General features: G+C 33.3%; 1 protein-coding gene across 1 annotated transcript in view; it reads left to right on the top strand.

Annotated features, from left to right (window-relative positions):
* Window positions 1-12,071, top strand: part of LOC111701338 (calcium-transporting ATPase type 2C member 1) — a gene marked incomplete at its 3' end in the record, with an annotated part of 23,600 nt that extends 11,529 nt beyond the window's left edge. Inside the window, 13 exon segments of the mRNA XM_023472587.1 lie at window positions 648-775; window positions 1,158-1,245; window positions 1,554-1,593; window positions 1,889-2,005; window positions 2,861-3,088; window positions 3,293-3,568; window positions 6,796-6,949; window positions 7,239-7,380; window positions 7,655-7,871; window positions 8,064-8,465; window positions 8,769-8,947; window positions 11,170-11,318; window positions 11,927-12,071. Coding sequence (XP_023328355.1) covers window positions 648-775; window positions 1,158-1,245; window positions 1,554-1,593; window positions 1,889-2,005; window positions 2,861-3,088; window positions 3,293-3,568; window positions 6,796-6,949; window positions 7,239-7,380; window positions 7,655-7,871; window positions 8,064-8,465; window positions 8,769-8,947; window positions 11,170-11,318; window positions 11,927-12,066 — 2,260 coding nt within the window.
* Window positions 12,072-19,028: the final 6,957 nt, after the last annotated feature.

The raw sequence follows: 19,028 nt of genomic DNA, 5'->3' as shown, positions 1-19,028 counted from the left end.
CCCCCCCCCCCCCCACCTCCAGGTCATCAAATTCATTGAAAATATACACACTTGTATCTTTGTTTACATAGCAAGGAGGAGTGTGAGCATTTTCTGGGAGCAAATGGGATTTTTAATAACAACTGCGAAGAATAAGCGGACTACGAATTTTGAAGAGAAAAAACGACATGAAAACCTGGACCCTCCGATCCGACCTAACAAAAATTCTCACCTGAAAACATATTATATCTTTAAATTAAAGACATGCTGGTTTAGTTGGACCAGGGTTAAAAATGTGAAAAATATGTAAAAATAACTCGATATTTGTGAAAAATTATAACTACACAGTAATTAGTTTGTATACCTTTTAGGTCGGTTTCTTCTAGGTCCCTTTCTATAGCATCATATTTTCTTGTAAAATCACAAAAACTATATCTTCTCTAAATTTGAAATTACTATTATATTATATGAGATTTAATTTCACATTGGAACCCTTTGATCTTTCGCAGAAATGATGAAGATATCCTGGTTTTCCTATCTTAAAATTAAGTACATTAAAGTAAAGTAAGTGATAAATAACGTTGTGAATCGAATATGACACTCCTGAAATAAAAGGTGACGTGAAAGTCCTTTAAAAAAGTTTAAGATCAGTCATTTTTGTTTTTTAGGCTGATATCCTCCTTCGATATCTCTATTGATGAGTCTAGTCTAACGGGGGAGACAGAACCGGTTCGGAAAAATGTAAATCCGGTTCAGAAATCAGAATCTATTGATCCATCACAGATGAAGAATACAGGTATTGGTTTCTCTTTAGGCAATTCGGGCATAACTGTTAATTTTTCTTCCCCCCCCCCACCCCCACCCCTCTTTGAAAATAGTTTTTTTCAGTAGTTACATAATTTGTTAGGTTTTTTTCGCTAAGTTAGACTTTATATTGTTCATTTGTCCTAAGGGATTGTAAAGTAATATACCATAGCGTGGTAGGAGTAAGAATAATGTTTTTCAAAAGGCTGATAAATATATAAGGAACTTACTTTATTAATGATTCATGTTCTTTTTAAAAAGCACGAAAAAATATATACTTTATCCTGAAAATTAGATAAAAAGTTCGAATTAGATTTTATAAAACCACATTTTTAATGAATTTTTCTGTCAATATCTAATTGTATTATTTCCAGCATTTATGGGAACTATGTTGAGTGGGGGACGGGGGACCGGGCTTGTGGTTGCTACTGGAGAAAAAACTCAGTTCGGTCAGGTTTTCAGGTAAATACTTACAGCTTTAATTCCCCCCCCCCCATCCCCCCGTGGGTTCCTTACACATTCGTCTCTTTGAGCTTTTGTGGATAATAATTACTAATTTTCGAAACAAAAAGTATTTTTCTAATTTTTCAACAGCTAAAATTCAGCAATTGAGAAATTGAGAAACTTTCAAATTTTTTAATTTAGTTTCTCCATTCTCGAGTTGAAAACTAATTACTTAAAAACGAAAAGCCGCTGTTATTGCTTTGTTTATGTTCCAACTACAGGTTGAAGTTAATCTTAAAATTAATCTAATAAAGATTACTTTTTAGAATGATGTCGGAGGAAGAATCTCCACCCACACCCCTTCAGGTAGGCCTTTAGAAAAAAGTGTGGAAAAAAAATACGCCGAAATCCGAGAACTACATGGAACAAATACGGTTTAAGAATAATCCGTTGTTACCGAAAAAAAAGAATAGAACGCGAAAATGTAATTTTGCCGGAACAAAAGTGAGCAGATACGGAAATAGAATTAAGCAGTACGGAAACTAAACGGAATCGTCAGATATGGAAACGAACCTAAATGAAACGGAGCGGATACGGAATCAAAACGGAGTTGACGGGTATTCGGAATCAAATCGGATTTAACAATCTTGTAAATGTTAAGAACTCGATGAACCTGCTGGGCAAGCAGTTGTCTGCCTACAGCTTCCTGGTCATCTTCCTAATCATGGTCATCGGGCTCATACAGGGGAAGAAGATGCTCAGCATGTTTAACATCGGGGTAAGTTAACTCAGTGTGCTTCATGCCACATTCTAGGAATTTCCGGCTGTATGTGTTATAAGTTACTGTAGGCGTAACTTCAATTGAATCCATTTATAACCTTTCTCTGGTCAAAGATGAATGAGTTATCCTAGTTCAATTAGCTAAAAATTGATCATTGCCAATGGCGGATTCTTTATAAAAATGACTTCAGGATTTATGCTATGCTGATAATGTAGGAAATTGTCAGATTTCTACTCGTTTTAAGACAAAATAACGTGGATATCTTCCTCATTGTTACTCAAATATGAGTTCTGTTGTAAATAAAGGGTCACATGAAATTGCATAGACAGTCCCTTTAAGTAAACAGGACTTCTTGGATGAAGGAAGAATTTCTTGAATTTATCTAATGTGTTTTTTTTTTGAAGGTTTTAAATATGTTATTTTTATTAATCTGTAAACAGAGAAGAGTAAATACAAGTGTAATGCTGTAGAAATACTGCGCAAATGTTTAAAATTATAAGTTTTTTTGTTTTCGTTTCGATTCAGCGGCTAGGAGCGCCGACCCCTATTTCATTGAATGCTGGGTTGTCCTTTAAGAATAGTAATAATTCATATTTTTATGAAGATGTAAAATTTATATTCAAAGTTTGCATCAAGTGGTTTAACTTTTTACAAAATTAAAGAAAGTTTGGATGAAAATTTAATTTTCAAACTCTTTGATGTTAGAAAATACATATTCTTAACAGAATAAGTTAATTTTTTATTCCAATTAATATCTTTGCATGGAGGGTAACTTGAAATTATAATTAAAATTTCTTTAAATGTATGTTTTTTTAAAAAGTACGCAATCAATTTAAAAATTATTCTATACAGGTGAGTTTGGCTGTAGCCGCTATCCCTGAGGGTCTCCCTATAGTGACCACGGTCACCCTGGCCCTTGGTGTGATGAGGATGGCCAAGAGGCAGGCCATCGTCAAGAAGCTGCCGACTGTTGAGGCCCTCGGGTGCGTGAATGTGATCTGCAGTGATAAAACAGGAACTATAACTTGTAACGAGATGACGGTAACAACAATTGTAACAGCTTGTGGAGATGAAGTTAAGGTAATATTTATAATAATCGGGTTTAATTTTTCTCAATGCTGGCATCCTTGATTTTCCAGGACAAAAAATAAAGATAAAAATTCAGAATTTAATCTTAATTAATTTAATTTTATTTTATTTAATTTAATTTTTTATGAAAAATTGCACATTAAAAATTATAATTGGTGGCGAGGATTTCACGCATTCTACACTTGAAATGTTTAGGTAAGTGGAACGGGATATAATACCGATGGAAGATGTGATATTGTCGAAAGTCAGAACTTCGAGGCCACACAGTCCGACCTCGAGATCATTGCTCAAATAGCCACGCTCTGCAACAACGCGCACATAGCAGGGGAGGTGCTGCGCGGCCAGCCTACAGAGGGCGCGCTGCTCAGTATGGCGGGGAAAATTTCAAGAAAAGATTTCCGGAGCAAGTTCAAGACAATCCAGGAAATTCCGTTTTCGTCGGAGACTAAAACGATGACAGTTATTTGCGAGGTAAGACATGTTTATTATTTTTGAATATTTTATATTAAAATGTTTTATTAAAACTAGTGGTAGGACCCATAAAGCTGTGTAACAGAGAGACGACATTTGATGTCATAAAGGAAATTGTTTTATCTATAGCTTGAAAATAAACTTTAAAGTGAAATGGGTCTGTGAACACCGCACACATGTTGTATTTCAACACTTAACAGTCGTCTTCCAATTCCAAATTTGTATTAGTCTTACTGTAAATGTAAAATGATGAAAATTTTATATGCCAAGTGCAATTGCAATTAAAACTTTTATGCGTTATTATTTTTACCAAAAATATTTTGTTGCGCCTTAGATTTAATGAAAATAAACAGGACCTTCCAAAAATAATATTTCAAGAGCAAATGCTGTTCAGCCCTAAACTTACTTATATTCTTTTCCAAAACAAAGTTTTTCGGGGTTCTATAATTCGATTCCCTCAAAATTACTTCCGGACATTATGTTTAGGAATTTATAATAACAGGGCTACCCACAAAGAATAGGCTTTATAGACGACACAAAACATTAAAAATATGACGATTTAAAGCAGTGCTTAGGATCCGGATCCGTTGGATCCGCAAGATTTTGGCTTCCTGGATCCGGATCCGCAAAAATATGCGAATCCACTGATCAGGATCCAAGATGTAAAATATCAACAAAAACTTCAATAAAATTACTCTCAATCCCCATATCATCAAGTTTTAACATAAAAATAAGCGAAAAAAAATAAGACAACCTTTTTAAAATTTTGCTTTGTTAAAAAAATTAGTAAAGGGGGGGGGCACAAAACGTATTACTCTCCGGAAAATTTAAACAGTGCTTAAACATAACTTAGAATTGTCGTAGGAGGCTGATTTTTTGCATGCAAACTCAGAATTATGTATATTATGTGCATTTTTTGGTTTTGAAGGAATCTGAGCCAAAGTGCGCGCGCGCGCGCTTTTCGAGAAAAAATACGACTTTTTTGACAGTAAATCAATGTTAACTTCATTAATTGCACTTGAAAATTTTTCCTGACACTCTTGAAACAAATATGCGCTAAAAGAATTCAACCCCAAAGGCTCAAATGTCCGCGCGCGCGCGCAATAAAAGAAAATATCTTTGAATACTTATGTGCTAAGTTTGGCCCAAGTTAGAATAACAGTTGCATGTGATACATCAAACTATAGCAAAATTGGGACAAGGAATTCATTTCCGAAGTCAAAATAAACATTGTAGCATTCTGACCGGCGCGCTAGTAGCCAATCATTACATTATGGGTCATCTTAGTACATTTTTTACATGTTGTATGTCGATTTATAGGTAATTTGGCATGAGGAATTCATTTCTGAGGTCAAAATAAATATTAGAGCATTCTGACCGGCTCGCTAGTAGCTTCGTAATTAGTTGAATGCCGCTTAGCGCTGAATGATGGTCGACAAATAGGGATTGCGGGATTTCAAGATTTCAAACCCTGTGTTTCGTCGATTTCAGAAATGACCCTGCAAATGAATACATTTTCTATATCAAACATGCTTAAATTGTTTCTTTTCAGATTCTTGTGACCTGGATTCTAAGAAATATGGTAATATACCAATTTAAAGATGCTTTCCGTTATGTCCTCGAATTTGGTAGGATAAACCACAAAGCAGTAGGTCAGAATGCTCTGCTTGTGATTTACTCCACCTAGATGGATTCTTCATTCCTGTGGTCTAATACCTAAACCCTGATATACAACCTGAGCAAACTTTAGAAAAACTATGATAGGTGGACCCCATAATTACCCTATGGCCAGCAGCGCGCCGATCAGAGTTCTGAAACTTAATTTTTCTTACCTAAGAAAGAGAATCCTTGTTTCTAGTACCCCAGAATCGACATACTACATGCAAAACATATTACAGGATGACCCATAATGAAACTGCCAGCTACTAGCGCGCCGGTCAGAATGCTCTAATATTTATTTTGACCTCAGAAATGAATTCCTCATGCCAAATTACCTATAAATCGACATACAACATGTAAAAAATGTACTAAGATGACCCATAATGTAATGGTTGGCTACTAGCGCGCCGGTCAGAATGCTCCAATGTTTATTTTGACCTCGGAAATGAATTCCTTGTCCCAATTTTGCTATAGTTTGATGTATCACATGCAACTGTTATTCTAACTTGGGCCAAACTTAGCACATAAGTATTCAAAGATATTTTCTTTTATTGCGCGCGCGCGCGGACATTTAAGCCTTTGGGGTTGAATTTTTTTAGCGCATATTTGTTTCAAGAGTGTCAGGAAAAATTTTCAAGTGCAATTAATGAAGTTAACATTGATTTACTGTCAAAAAAGTCGTATTTTTTCTCAAAAAGCGCGCGCGCGCGCACTTTTGCTCAGATTCCTTCAAAACCAAAAAATGCACATAATATACATAATTCTGAGTTTGCATGCAAAAATCAGCCTCCTACGACAATTCTAAGTTATGTTTAACCACTGTTTAAATTTTCCGGAGAGTAATACGTTTTGTGCCCCCCCCCTCCCTTTTATGGAAATAACCTGGATCCGAATCCATTTTCCAGTGCGGATCCAGGATCCGGATCTGCATCAAATTTAAATGGATCCTTAGAACTGAATTTGGGTTTTTTATATTTAAGAAGTATTTTAATGGTTTATATAATGATTAAGCACAAAAATAAAGACAGTTTTGGCCTGCAAGGAACCCTGAATGCAAGAAAACGGAGTAAACAAATTTCATACAATCGTCCAGTGCTTAGGATCCATTTAATTTTGATGCGGATCCGAATCCGGATCCTGGATCCGTACTGTAAAAAAATTGATCCGGATCTGGATCCAGGTCATTTTTTTAATATTTACTGATTTTTTTAACAAAAAAAAATTTCAAAGTTTTTGTTTTATTTTTTTCGCTTATTTTTATCCAAAAGTTTGATGAACCATTTTTATAATCTCTCTTTTTGCAAAAGTTCGGATTTGGGTTTTAGGAGTAAAAAAGTTTTTTTTGCAGTTTTTGGTTTACATTTATTCCCTTGGATCCGGATCCGTGGATCCGCATATTTTTGCGGATCCGGATCCAGGAAGCCAAAATGTTGCGGATCCAACGGATCCGGATCCCAATCCTAAATCTCAATCCCAATCGTCTATACCCTATGAATTCTCATCCTAGTGTCTAACCCTGTTAATAAAATAACATATTTAATGATTAATGTTTATTATTCAACGTTCAGAACACTGAGAATAATGCGGGAAAATGTGAGTACATGAAAGGTGCTCTGGAAGGTGTACTCAGTAGATGCAGGCTGTACCGTCAGCATGGTCAACCTGTTCCCCTAGAGGGGTCAACCGTGCCGGCAGACATGGTCAGACACGCCGCAGAATTAGGTTAATCTTGAACTTAAATTAGCGTTTCTAACAATAAATCAAATCTTATTTTTTTTTGTGCAAAACTTATACTTTAAAAACTATAAGTTAAATAGATATATGTAAAATCATTGCAGCATGAGGCCAGGAGAATTTAGACAGCTTTAAGCTGGTTTACATAACGTTATTCTAATAGTATTATAAAGCTCCTATTCAAGACTGCAAAGAGCATGAAACATTGTGTTTATGAATGTGGTTGGTTGGTTGGTTGGTTGGTTGATTGATTGATTGATTGATTTATTGATCGCAGGAGGCCGAGGACTACGAGTACTAGCCCTGGCGTACGGTCCTGGAGCTGGATCTCTTGTATTCGCTGGATTAGTTGCTATGCAAGATCCGCCCAGATCCAAGGTTCCTGATTCCATCAGCACACTAGCAGAGAGCGGAGTCAGGTTTCATTTTTATTCAATAGATGGCAGTGTAGTTAGGTGTTACATTCTTACTTAATAGTTTGCGTTAGATATGCAGTTGCACCTTTGGAGTGAGGGGGGGGGGGGGCTGGCTATCTTAGAGATTTCATCATGTACGTCAAAAGCTGGTGAAATTGGTGAAATTGCCATCACATAAAGCTTCCAGGATTCGATAATCAAAAAAAGGCCCTTATCTTCCCTAGCAAAATACGTCAGTTGCGCTGCTGTGTCGTCAGTTCTACATTATGTTTTTCAGAACACTGATGCTAACTGGAGACGCCAAAGAAACAGCAATTGCAATTTCTCGTCAAATTTGCCTGTTAAGTGATAAATCGACAGCCAGAGGCTCCGCGTTATCCGGATCCGAGATTGACCGACTCAGTGAGGCTGACCTCAAGACGGTGGTGAAGTCGGCCTCTGTTTTTTACAGGGTCACTCCGAGACATAAAGTTAGAATTGTAAAGGCGCTTCAGGTAACAAAACTTCGCCAAAATTCTACTAGGATATGGTTTTTTTATCCATAGTTTAATTGTAAAAAAAAAAATGGAAGAGAAAATGCGCCCCTGGACTTAAACAATAATAACACATATCTAAAAGAGTTTCTGTGTTAAATAAATTTTTTTTAAATAAAATCAATTATTACTACTAATATTACTATATTACAGGCGCACAATCTTATTGTTGCTATGACCGGTGACGGTGTCAACGATGGCGTGGCGGTCAGATGTGCTGACGTCGGAATCTCAATGGGTAAGTCCGGTTCTGACGTCTGCAAAGAGGCCAGTGACGTCATTCTGCTGGACGACGACTTTTCCACCATCCTGTCCGCCATTGAAGAGGGAAAATCTATTTTCTACAATATTCGGAACTTTGTCCGATTTCAGATGAGCACAAGTATTGCCGCGCTCTCCTTGATCACCTTGTCAACGTTAATGGATGCCCCCAACCCTCTGAACCCTATGCAGATTCTCTGGATTAATATAATTATGGACGGCCCCCCGGCACAGAGCCTTGGGGTGGAGCCGGCAGATCCGGATATCATGAAGAAACCTCCAAGAGATACAAAGGTGGGACTATTAGGCGATATATTCTTAACTACCCTCATCCCCGGGGTATACAGTTCGATGAAAACTATTTTTTGTCTATTTGTGTGGTCATGTTTTAAAATATTATACTCTTAGACTATTAGGCCTGCCGCCCTCAACCCTTAACTTATATTTATCGCATATAAAATTATGCTTGACAAAGTCATTGAACTTCTAAAAATATTGTACAAAAAAAATTCATAGTTTTTAAAGATACAATTCCAAAGTGTTTTACAAACACTCGGATCTGTTTTCTCGTATTTGCTTATGTTTGATTTTATTTAGCAAGCCATGTTGTCTCGTGACCTTTTGATCAACATCGTCTTGTCTGCGGTCATCATCGTCTGCGGGACCTTGTACGTGTTCAAGGAGATGATGGAGGACGGAAAGATGACCGCCCGGGACACTACGATGACCTTTACCTGCTTTGTTTTCTTCGATATGTTCAACGCTCTGTCCTGCAGGTAATCCGGGTTCTTTGTCTTCTTAAAGGGACTATTGAGGAAAAATCTGTATTTATACTTGCAGAATTTCCACCAATGGCAGCGCTATGTGTCCAGGCATGTGAAAAATTCAAAAATTTCATCTCGAAAAAAATTCGAAAATATATGCATATTTTTGGGTTAAAATTATTATGAAATATTTATTAGTTTGGAAGTTTTGATGAAATTAGAAGGTAAAAAAAAAAACTATTTTTGGCGAAAAAATTTTAAAATCTTATTTTTAAACTTATGGGGAAAAATTTGCACATTTCTGTCGTCATGGGCCTAATTGATGAGCAAAATATGAACATTTAACTTTAAAAAGAAAAATGTTGGCATAACGGAAATCAGCGGATTTTGAGAGAAATTTTTTTTTGAAAATTGTTGGTAAAAAATTAACTTCCTTTAAATTTAAACATCCAGCCATGGATAAGAAAACCCTTTTTCATATACACAAACAAACCTGCCAGTTCTGTTTCTTTAACTATGCCAATTCTTTTATACTATAATCCTAGTAATGTTTCAATAGTAAAGCATATATAGCTGACCACTCTGACCAGCGCGCTACTAGCTGGCATTATTTGAATTATTGGTGAGAATGGCTCGAATTTTGCTACAATTTTGATTATACACAAAAAAAAAATTTAATAACAAATTACTTATGAATCATATCTTTATATATCTAAATGTTACATGAATTTAAAATAGTTTTTTCTTCATTTATAGCGCGCGCGCCTTTTTATCGCAAATATTTTAATTGTCTGTTTCAATCCTAAACTGCTAAATCTGTTCAGAAACACTATACTATCTTTAATTTCATGAAGAAATTCACTCATGTTTTAAATTCATTTAGTGCGCGTGCGCGCGCATTTTTGTTTCTTTAATCTACAACAATTCCATCTGTAGGTGACTGAAATCATTTTAATCAGATGAAATTATTGTGGATTACAATTCATAATTATCTGTAGAAACTTTTTAAAAAGCGCGCGCGCACAGAAAAAATCGAATTTAAAACGCGCGGAAATTTTTCATGAAATTAAAGGAAGTACACTGTTTTTAAACAGATTTTGCAGTTCAGGATTGAAACAGACAATTGAAATATTAAAGATATAAAGGGCGCGTGTTATAAATAGGCCGAAATGCGCGTAGAGCAAACTTTTTTTCAGAAAAAGATGTATAGTTAATACAAGATTAAATTCCTGAAAATTGCAGTAGGCTAGGTTAAAAACTGATCATACAACTACTGAAAATGCAGCGTGCGCGCATCAAAGTAGGAACTTATGAAAAGAGTATGAAAAATTGTAAAATATCTTCATGGGCAAATCCTAGAAATTTCAACAATCTATAATGAAATTTTGTCCTGCAACTGATGAATGTCAGGCGCGCCCACCATAGCCCAGTTTGGTGCGCGCACAGAATATTTTTTTTTTTTGAGAAAAAATGCCTTCGCCTAAAATTTGCCGATTCTAAAAATTTGAGCTATTTTGAACAAAAAATTAGAGTTCTAGATTTTCTAGTGTTTAAGTTTCAGCTTTTACTCCCTTTCATTTTTCCTTAACAGTCCCTTTAAAGGGACAGTAAACTTAAATAAAGAGGAACAGTCCAGATTCACAACTTTACGCTTTAAACCTTTGACTGATCAAGGATGACAGACTTTTCCTGATTTATCTGATTGTTGAATACTGTGTTTACTGTTATATAATTAAGGAATATTTTTATTTACTTTCTAGAAGTGGCAGAGTAGAAAAATTGAGATTTTTGAAATTTTGAAATTTTTTTTTACTCCCTATTTTGTTGTTATTTTTACTGCCAATTAAGAAGTAAAATAGCTTGAAAGTATTTGTTAAGTATCATCATTCATCATTATTATAATAGCTACATATTTTGCATCTGTAAGAAATATAATAAATGTTTTGTAAGAGGTGTTTAATAACTCAACCCTCTCCCCCCCCCCATCTTGATATCACTTTTTATTTTCTTGATTTTTTCTTCATTATTATGATTTTCTCTTTTAAAAGTAATTTCTAATCTCTTTCCATCAACACTCGTCAGCGGGGGGGGGGGGGGAAATTAATTCTATCTCTATATTGATATTTTTTTTGCACAAGTGTATTTGAAGGAGGGGAGGTGACTTGATGATTTATGGCAAACATTAAAAAAAAAATTAAAAATACATTTAATTTTTTTATATTGTACACTTTTAGATCTCAGACGAAATCTGTGTTTACAATTGGTTTGTTTACCAACAAAGCGTTCTGCCTGGCAGTCCTGTTTTCGCTGGTGGGTCAGCTTCTGGTTGTGTACGCTCCCCCCTTGCAGTACATTTTCCAAACTGAGGCTCTAGCTTTACAAGGTATGCTATCAAATGGTCAAATAATTCAATTTGGATACGTCAAATTTTTTTAACATTAAGAACTTAACAGTCAATAAACTTTAATGATAATATAATGATATACAGGGTGAGGCAAAAAAAAGTGTGATTTACGGCGCCTGGTGCAAAATTGTTACTTTTTTGTGCAACTCTCTTGTATGGTGTTTTTTCAATATTTTATGAAAATTTGTATTTTTTTTTGGTACTTCAATGGCCATACAGGATAGATGCACAAAAAGGTACAATTTTGCACAAGGCGCCGCAAATCACACCTTTTTTTACTCACCTTGCGTATGTTTCAAATTACGTACACTGTACACTGAACAATTTGCTGTTTCTAGCTCATTGGACACACATAACTGAAGTTCAAGGGCCGTCTCCCCATTCTACAGTTTAAAGGGTCGATATGTATTGATACGCAATTTACTTGATTTAAGTTAAAAATCTATGATAAGATCATCATTATTTTTCAAAATAGAAAAAAATTGTAAAATAGTCTCTGAAGTCTTATTCTTCTTTTTGGGTAATTACAATTTTCAATTTACAATATTCAAATATATATTTTAATAAAATTCATGCATTTTTTTCAGATTTACTTTTCCTTGTTGCACTGACCTCGTCTATTTTTGTGTTCTCCGAACTGAAGAAACTTACAGAAAATTATCTACACCGCCGACGGAAGAAAATTTCAAGATCAGATTCAGTCAAATCTCTAATCTCTCTTGTATAGACCCCTAGAAACGCATTTTCTAGGACTTTAATTTGCTCCAGTTCATTGGTTTGATATGCCTATTGAAATTAAGAAAATATTCGATTAATCTGACTAAAATGATCAAATTGACAATGTACAAATAAAATCTTAGAATTTTGATTCGAACAATCGATGATAAAACCAACAAAAAAAAATAGAAAACTGTCGTAACAACAAACTGACATTAAAAAATATATATATTCCAAAAAAAAATTTTATCTTTTTTTCTTGTATAAAATTTGCAGTGAATAATTATGGTTTCATATATTTAAATAAAATCTGATAATAAATATGTGTTCCATTACAGCATCTTCCATATATTAGTCATCGCATACAAATACTATTAATATAAGTTATAAATAATTTTAAGTTTAGTTATTTTATTTTATAATTATCATGATTTTTTTAACAACTTCATTTATAAGACATAATTTTTCTTAGTTTCAAAAAAATTCTTATAAGTTTTGGATGTTTATTCACATATTTTTACCTTAAGTATTCTTCGATTTTATTGGATTTTATTGGATCTTATACTATTTTATTACCCACTTTCAAAGGTTTTTTTTCAGACTTCAGGTTTTGATAAATTCAATCTATTTCTTAGTTTTTCCAATTTTCTAGCTGATCTCAAAATTAGAAAAAAAATTAAAGGCTTAATGAAATTCAAAACATTTTTTTAAATTTTTATCTGTCCAGAAAGATGTAATTACATTTTTGTGATAACCTCCCTGATAGATAATTTTATTAATTCATAAAATTAGATAAAATTTTACGAAAAAAATTCTTCAGTTTGTTTTTATAATACTGCAATTATTTTTATTACATTTTTAAATATTTTTGTTGCTCAATAGTCACGCGGTTTTTTTTCAAATAGTTTGTGCCAATTTTGTGTTTTTTTATTTTAACTTGCTAGTAAATACTTTTTTGGATTCGTATGCATTTAAAAAAATATAACTCCAGATTTTCAAGAAATGCGCGGATTTTGTGTTTTTTTCTATTCACTGTGTGGTTTTCTGAAAATAAAATTTTACCTTTATATCTATTTTCCCATTGTTCTGCAGTTTCTATCTACGTTATAAAAAATTTAATGGATAGAAGTTGGGTTAACTATTTGAAAGACAATGTATGCATTATTTGTAATATTTATGTATGAACACTATATAGTATAATCTAATAAAAAAATCTCCTACATTAAATGCTCAAAATACCGCAATTTTATGGAACTATTAAATTAAATACACATTAAACAGTTACAGAGTGATGAAAGATTTCCCGGATTTTTAAAATTATTTTCCGCTTTTTACAAAATTTGATGTGTCATTATATTGGACAATCAAATATACAAAAAAAAATATTCATGAAATCCTCGAAATTTACATGAGAACTGGTTTTTCGGGCAAAACCTTATTATCTTTACTTTGAGGGTATCAATATAAATTTCCCGAAATTGGTGGCATTTTGAGCATTTTTAAAATAGTGAGAATCATTTATAATTGTTAACATTTAATTACAATCTTCAAGTTCCTGAAAACCAAAGTTTTCGAATTCCTTTGGTTTTTGGAAAAAAGTTCTTTTTTCTAATTTTAATTTTTCTACTGTTCTTTTTCGTAATAAAGAGCTTTAAAACAACAAAAACTAATTTCGTCAAAAAAAATTTATATTGGATATGTATTTCAGTATTTTTCATCACATTGATATGTTTGATTTTGTTAATAAAAATATTTTTCATCTAAAATAAAAAAGCCTGTTCTAGTCGCAGCGCTCGGTCCAGAAATTTTCTTAACCTAAACAAACCCTGAATTTATACTTAAAATATTTTTTTCCGTTTTGACCCTTAAAAATGGTTAAAATGAAAATGAAAATAGTTAAAATGAACATGAAAATAGTTCAAATGAACATGAAAATAGTTCAAATGAGCATGAATATAGTTATAAATTGGGGTCCAAAAATCGTATACTAGGAAATAACCGCTTATTTGAATTGAAAGAATCGAAAATTGTTCAAATGAAATAGTTAAAGAACATAGAAATTGTTAAAATAAACAAAAAAAAATAGTTCAAATGAACAAAAAAAGTTGTTCAAAGGAACGAAAAAATTGTTCAAATTAACGAAAAAATTGAATTCAAATTTGAAATTTTATGTGCAATGAATTATCTCATTTGAACTATTTTTACGTTCATTTGAAATATTTTTATGTTCATTTGAATTATCATTTTTTTTAAGTTCATATGATAAATGCACGTAATTTCGCGTAAGTGAATAATCTATTACGTTGGAAACAAGACTGTCAAAATAGAACTTTAGTTTATCAAAATATCAAGAATTTACAAACATTGATTCAAATGAAAACATCAATTTACTCCAAAATGATAGCAATTTAGAAACATTGCATTCACCAAAACGTTTGCATTAAATTTCTTACATAACAATTCTCTTAAAAAGATCATAAAATATTTTTAAATTCTAACTTAAATGCATTTTTGTGCAGTTGAGGTTTCATGAGGTTTAATAACTTCCAGTGTAGCTTTGTAGAAGAAATAATTTTCACTTCGTCGGAGATCCATATCGGAGAGATGAGGTCGATAGGAGCGGAGAAAAGGGTAAATACATGTGATGGGATCTATCGGAGCCGGAGGAGGAAACCCGGGTGGAGACCAAGAGGGCTTGCAAGCTCGGAGAACAAGGACAAAACTCTCACAGCTGAAGACCAGGAAGTTTATTTGGATCGTATATATAATTGGAGAACTATACCTCTCGGAGACACGCGGGATCATCTCTGGGAGATCATTGTAGAGGACTGAATCTCTGAGCTCTTGAGATGCAATCCTTTTCTCTTCACTAGATAGATCTACTTCTTTAATCGTCCTCAAAGGCATCTGAGAACGCGGCAAAATCATCCAGGGTTTTCCATTTTGCCACTCAAGAGTTCAGAGATATATCGGAGACAGCTGCATCATGACATTGGAAAATTACTTGGTAAGAAAATTTTACAAAAAATACGTAACTGAAGAAAAAAGCGAAAAATGATGTACGATGTATTATTACTTGGTACAAAATATTCTTATTTTTAGGTTTGCCTTAAACTTTTAAAAAAATTAATAAATAGAAAATCGAAAAATAGGTATAAGAATATACGTAAATGAAAACCCTAAAAATCTTAAAATAATTATTTGGCTAAAAAGTAAACGCAATTATTCGTTCTGGAGAACCTAACACTGATCAATAAAAACTGATTAAAAAGTTGAAAATACGAATGTTTACGTAAATATACCTAGTAAATGTATACATATATATATATAGACCTATGTATTTTTAGGTTTTCGGGTTATAGGTATAAATCAAAAGATTAAATTACATTTTCTTTAGCTAGAACGTTGCCAAAAATGCCTTTTATTGTTGTTTAATGCAATATTTTGCAGGTATATTAATAAATTAATTTAAGAACTTTGGATTTTTGTCCGCAAAAAAAATGAAAAAATCAAAAATCAAATCTTTTTTATTTTTAAAAAATTAATAAAATATTTTTTTAAGTTTAAGAAATGTTAATATAAAACAAAAAGTGAAAAACGTATCTATTTTAGCCCTAAAAATGAAAAAAGAAAATCATTTGAAACTCTGTATTACTGGATTTGATCAGATATCAAATCTTACACTCATCCTCCCCCGGTAATTTGTTACACCCTCTATATACGCAACATCCCCTACTGAACTTCTGACCTATAAACTTTTCGACCTACTGAAATATTGGACCTACGCCAGCTGTTTATTTTTGTATTATTTGAGGGTTCATGGTGGTCAGAAGGTAAGATAGCGGATTTTCGTAGGTCGAAAAATATACCATCCCTCGATCCCCACCCTAGATACAGCTGCAGTTTCTTTTTGTCTCTAAGCAGGCATCCCACCAAAATAATTTAATCTGGATCTGCAAAATTCATCCCCCTTACTTATACTTTTAGCGCGGCGTTCAGTCAAATCAGCTGTAAAAGCTGAAGTGAAGCTTTCCCCGCCTCGCGGCCTCACACGCTCGATGCCCTGCAAAGTAACCAATCAGAGCAGCGCAGTAATAAAACCTGACCAATCACAGACGCAAATTTATACAACAGGGAGGGTTAAGGGAAACTGGATATACATGAAACAAAATCTTCAAAGTTTTAGTTTTTCCAGTTCAAACTTTGGATTTAAAAAAAAAAGAAATAAGAATATTATGAAAATGTTAAAGATACTATAGATGGACTACCGTGCTTAAATAACCGAATTATAAGTTCAAATTATCACCGCTAGAGGGTTCTACTAGCACATTCGAAACTTCATATATAAAACTGGAGAGAATCAAATAAGTTTCGACAAATGTTTTTTTTTATTTTTTAACTTATTTTTGAAACGAATTTGAATAAAAAATGATTAAATGATTTTAAAAATCGTATTTTTCCATCAGATAATATATAACACATTCTAATATTAACGTTTTTATTCTCTTCGTCAGTACGAAAATAAAAAAAACCGATCTGAGTATGGTATATTCTGTAAATCTTGGTTGTGCCCAAGATTGATCAACTGCGGAAAACGAAGCAAAAGGGGGTAAGGAATAGAAGGGAGATAACTGACGCGGTTCGCCCTACCGTATGATTATACATGCTTTGCAGACGAGTACTCCATTTGTATATGAAATGTTCAGAATAGGTTATTGTATACGCAGTAAATGTACATTAGACAAATACTACTTATATACAAATGGAGTACTCGTCTGCAAAGCATGTATAATCATATGGTAGGGCGAACCGCGTCAGTTATATCTCCCTTCTATTCCCTCCCTGGGTAATATCTTTAAAGCAAGAGTTACCCTCAAAGATGAGACTGTAAAGACGAACTAAAGCTCTTAAAATCTGACTATGCATTTGGGAAACTGTGCAAGGAAAACAAGAGAAGCCATGAGAGAAACCAGGAGAAACCAGCAGAGAAGCCAAGAGAAACCAGTAGAAACCAGGAGAAACCATGGAGAGAGAAATTAGTAGAGAAACCAAGAGAAACCAGGAGGAAACCAGGAGAAACTAGGAGAGAAACTAGTAGAGAAACCAAGAGAAATCAGGAGAGAAACAGAGAAAGGAGTACCCAGGAGAAACCAGCAGAGAAACCAAGAGAAGCCGAGAGAAACTAGGAGAGAAACTAGTAGAGAAACAAGAAAAAATCAAGAGAAACCAGGAGAGAAACTAGGAGAGAAATCAAGAAGAAACTAAGAGAAACCAGGAAAACCAAGAGATAACCAGGAGAAACCAAAATTGCAATATAGTGGAGGGAGGTGGGTGTTCAATGAGCATTGTAGGATCGTGTATTATGCGTATATTACTATAATCTGAAAATAAACCTATCAATTCACATGTTCAAATTATCACCGCTAGAGGGTTCTACTAGCACATTTGAAACTTCATATATAAAACTGGAGAGAATCAAATAAGTTTCCACAAATGTTTTTTTTTATTATTTAACTTATTTTTGAAACGAATTTGAATAAAAAATGATTAAATGATTTAACAAATTGTATATTTTCATCAGATAATATAACACATTCTAATATTAACGTTTTTATTCCCTTTACAGGTACTAATAAAATAAAAAAATAAAAAGAACCGATCTATTTCTGTATATCTTGATTATGCTCAAGATTGATTAACTGTGATTATTGAAGCAAAAGGAGTTAATTTCTGTAAAGTAATATAGAGTTACCCACAAAGATGACTGCAAAGACAAACTAAAGCTCTTGAAATCTGACGAGGCATGGGTAAATTAAGTATTTTATCTTGAATATAGTCTTTTAATGACTTATTTAATAACTTGACAGAGAAGGAAACAAGCTTATGAATGGAAGGAATTATGAATTAAAGGAAAAGGTTTATTTAAACTTTGTACAGTCGTCTCTGAAGACTCATTCTTTGTGAGTAACCCTGTAAATTTATATGTAATTATATTCTTCATAGATAAAGTATCATACATCATACATCAAACATAGAAAAAGTAACGATGAATATGTGTTATAATATCTGAATTATTTGTTTGAAATTAAATCTATTTTTATCCAAGTCGTATGTTGCAACTTTCTGAATTTTTGTGGACGCTATGAGTCGTTGTTAACAATTTTCTCCTTTTTAGACGCAATAGATAGAATGTAAGATTAGTAGCGATCAAAAGCGATTATTTTTTCGCCGTAGGCCTATCAAGTGTCAATTTGATGATTCTTTGCGCGGCGCACAGAAACACAATTTTGAGAAACGATATCAATGTCTCAAAGAGAGTTGAAACTTAAGTTTCTGAAAACGCACGCACATTTTTTTTTAATTTTTGAAGGTGCAAAGAAACCGGGGAAAAATGACATATACTACCCTAATTTTGATTTTGGGTCAGTTTACACCAATACCCCCTAAAAACTACCCTTTGAAAAATAAAAATTACTGTTAATATTCTTAACCAGCTAAAGTGCTGGTATTGCCCTTGCCCTGGTTACCCTATAGTTACTCGATCTCGCCGTTAACCCGCGCTTGGTGATAAATCACGATTTTAGTTGAAATGCTGGCCCGCCGTTGCCCGTGGAATTTTTTTTAAATCCTAAATCTTTGTAGCCTATGTCACCCCTGGGTTAATATAATGGGTTCCAGTAAATTTGGTTTAGCCGTTTGGCCAGTTATAACGAACATATATATAATATATATGTTTATTATATAGGGATAACTGTCATAATCGAAAAAAAAACTGTTTTTAGGACTGTCGAGTATAAATGCTGCACATATAAATAGGAAAATAGCCATAATTTATTTCGTTGAAAAAATTTTCCTCCCTGTTATTCAAATGAAGGCGTAAAGAATATATATATATATATAATAATATAAATCTTCCTCCCTGTTCTTCAAATGAAGGTGTAAAGAATAACGTACAAAACATAAGACTACATA

Source organism: Eurytemora carolleeae, unplaced genomic scaffold (assembly GCF_000591075.1).
Source record: "Eurytemora carolleeae unplaced genomic scaffold, Eaff_2.0 scaffold26, whole genome shotgun sequence".
Classification (NCBI taxonomy): Eukaryota; Metazoa; Arthropoda; class Copepoda; order Calanoida; family Temoridae; genus Eurytemora; species Eurytemora carolleeae.
The sequence above is the reverse complement of the archived record's forward strand: the minus strand, read 5'-3'. Positions and strand labels throughout refer to the sequence as shown.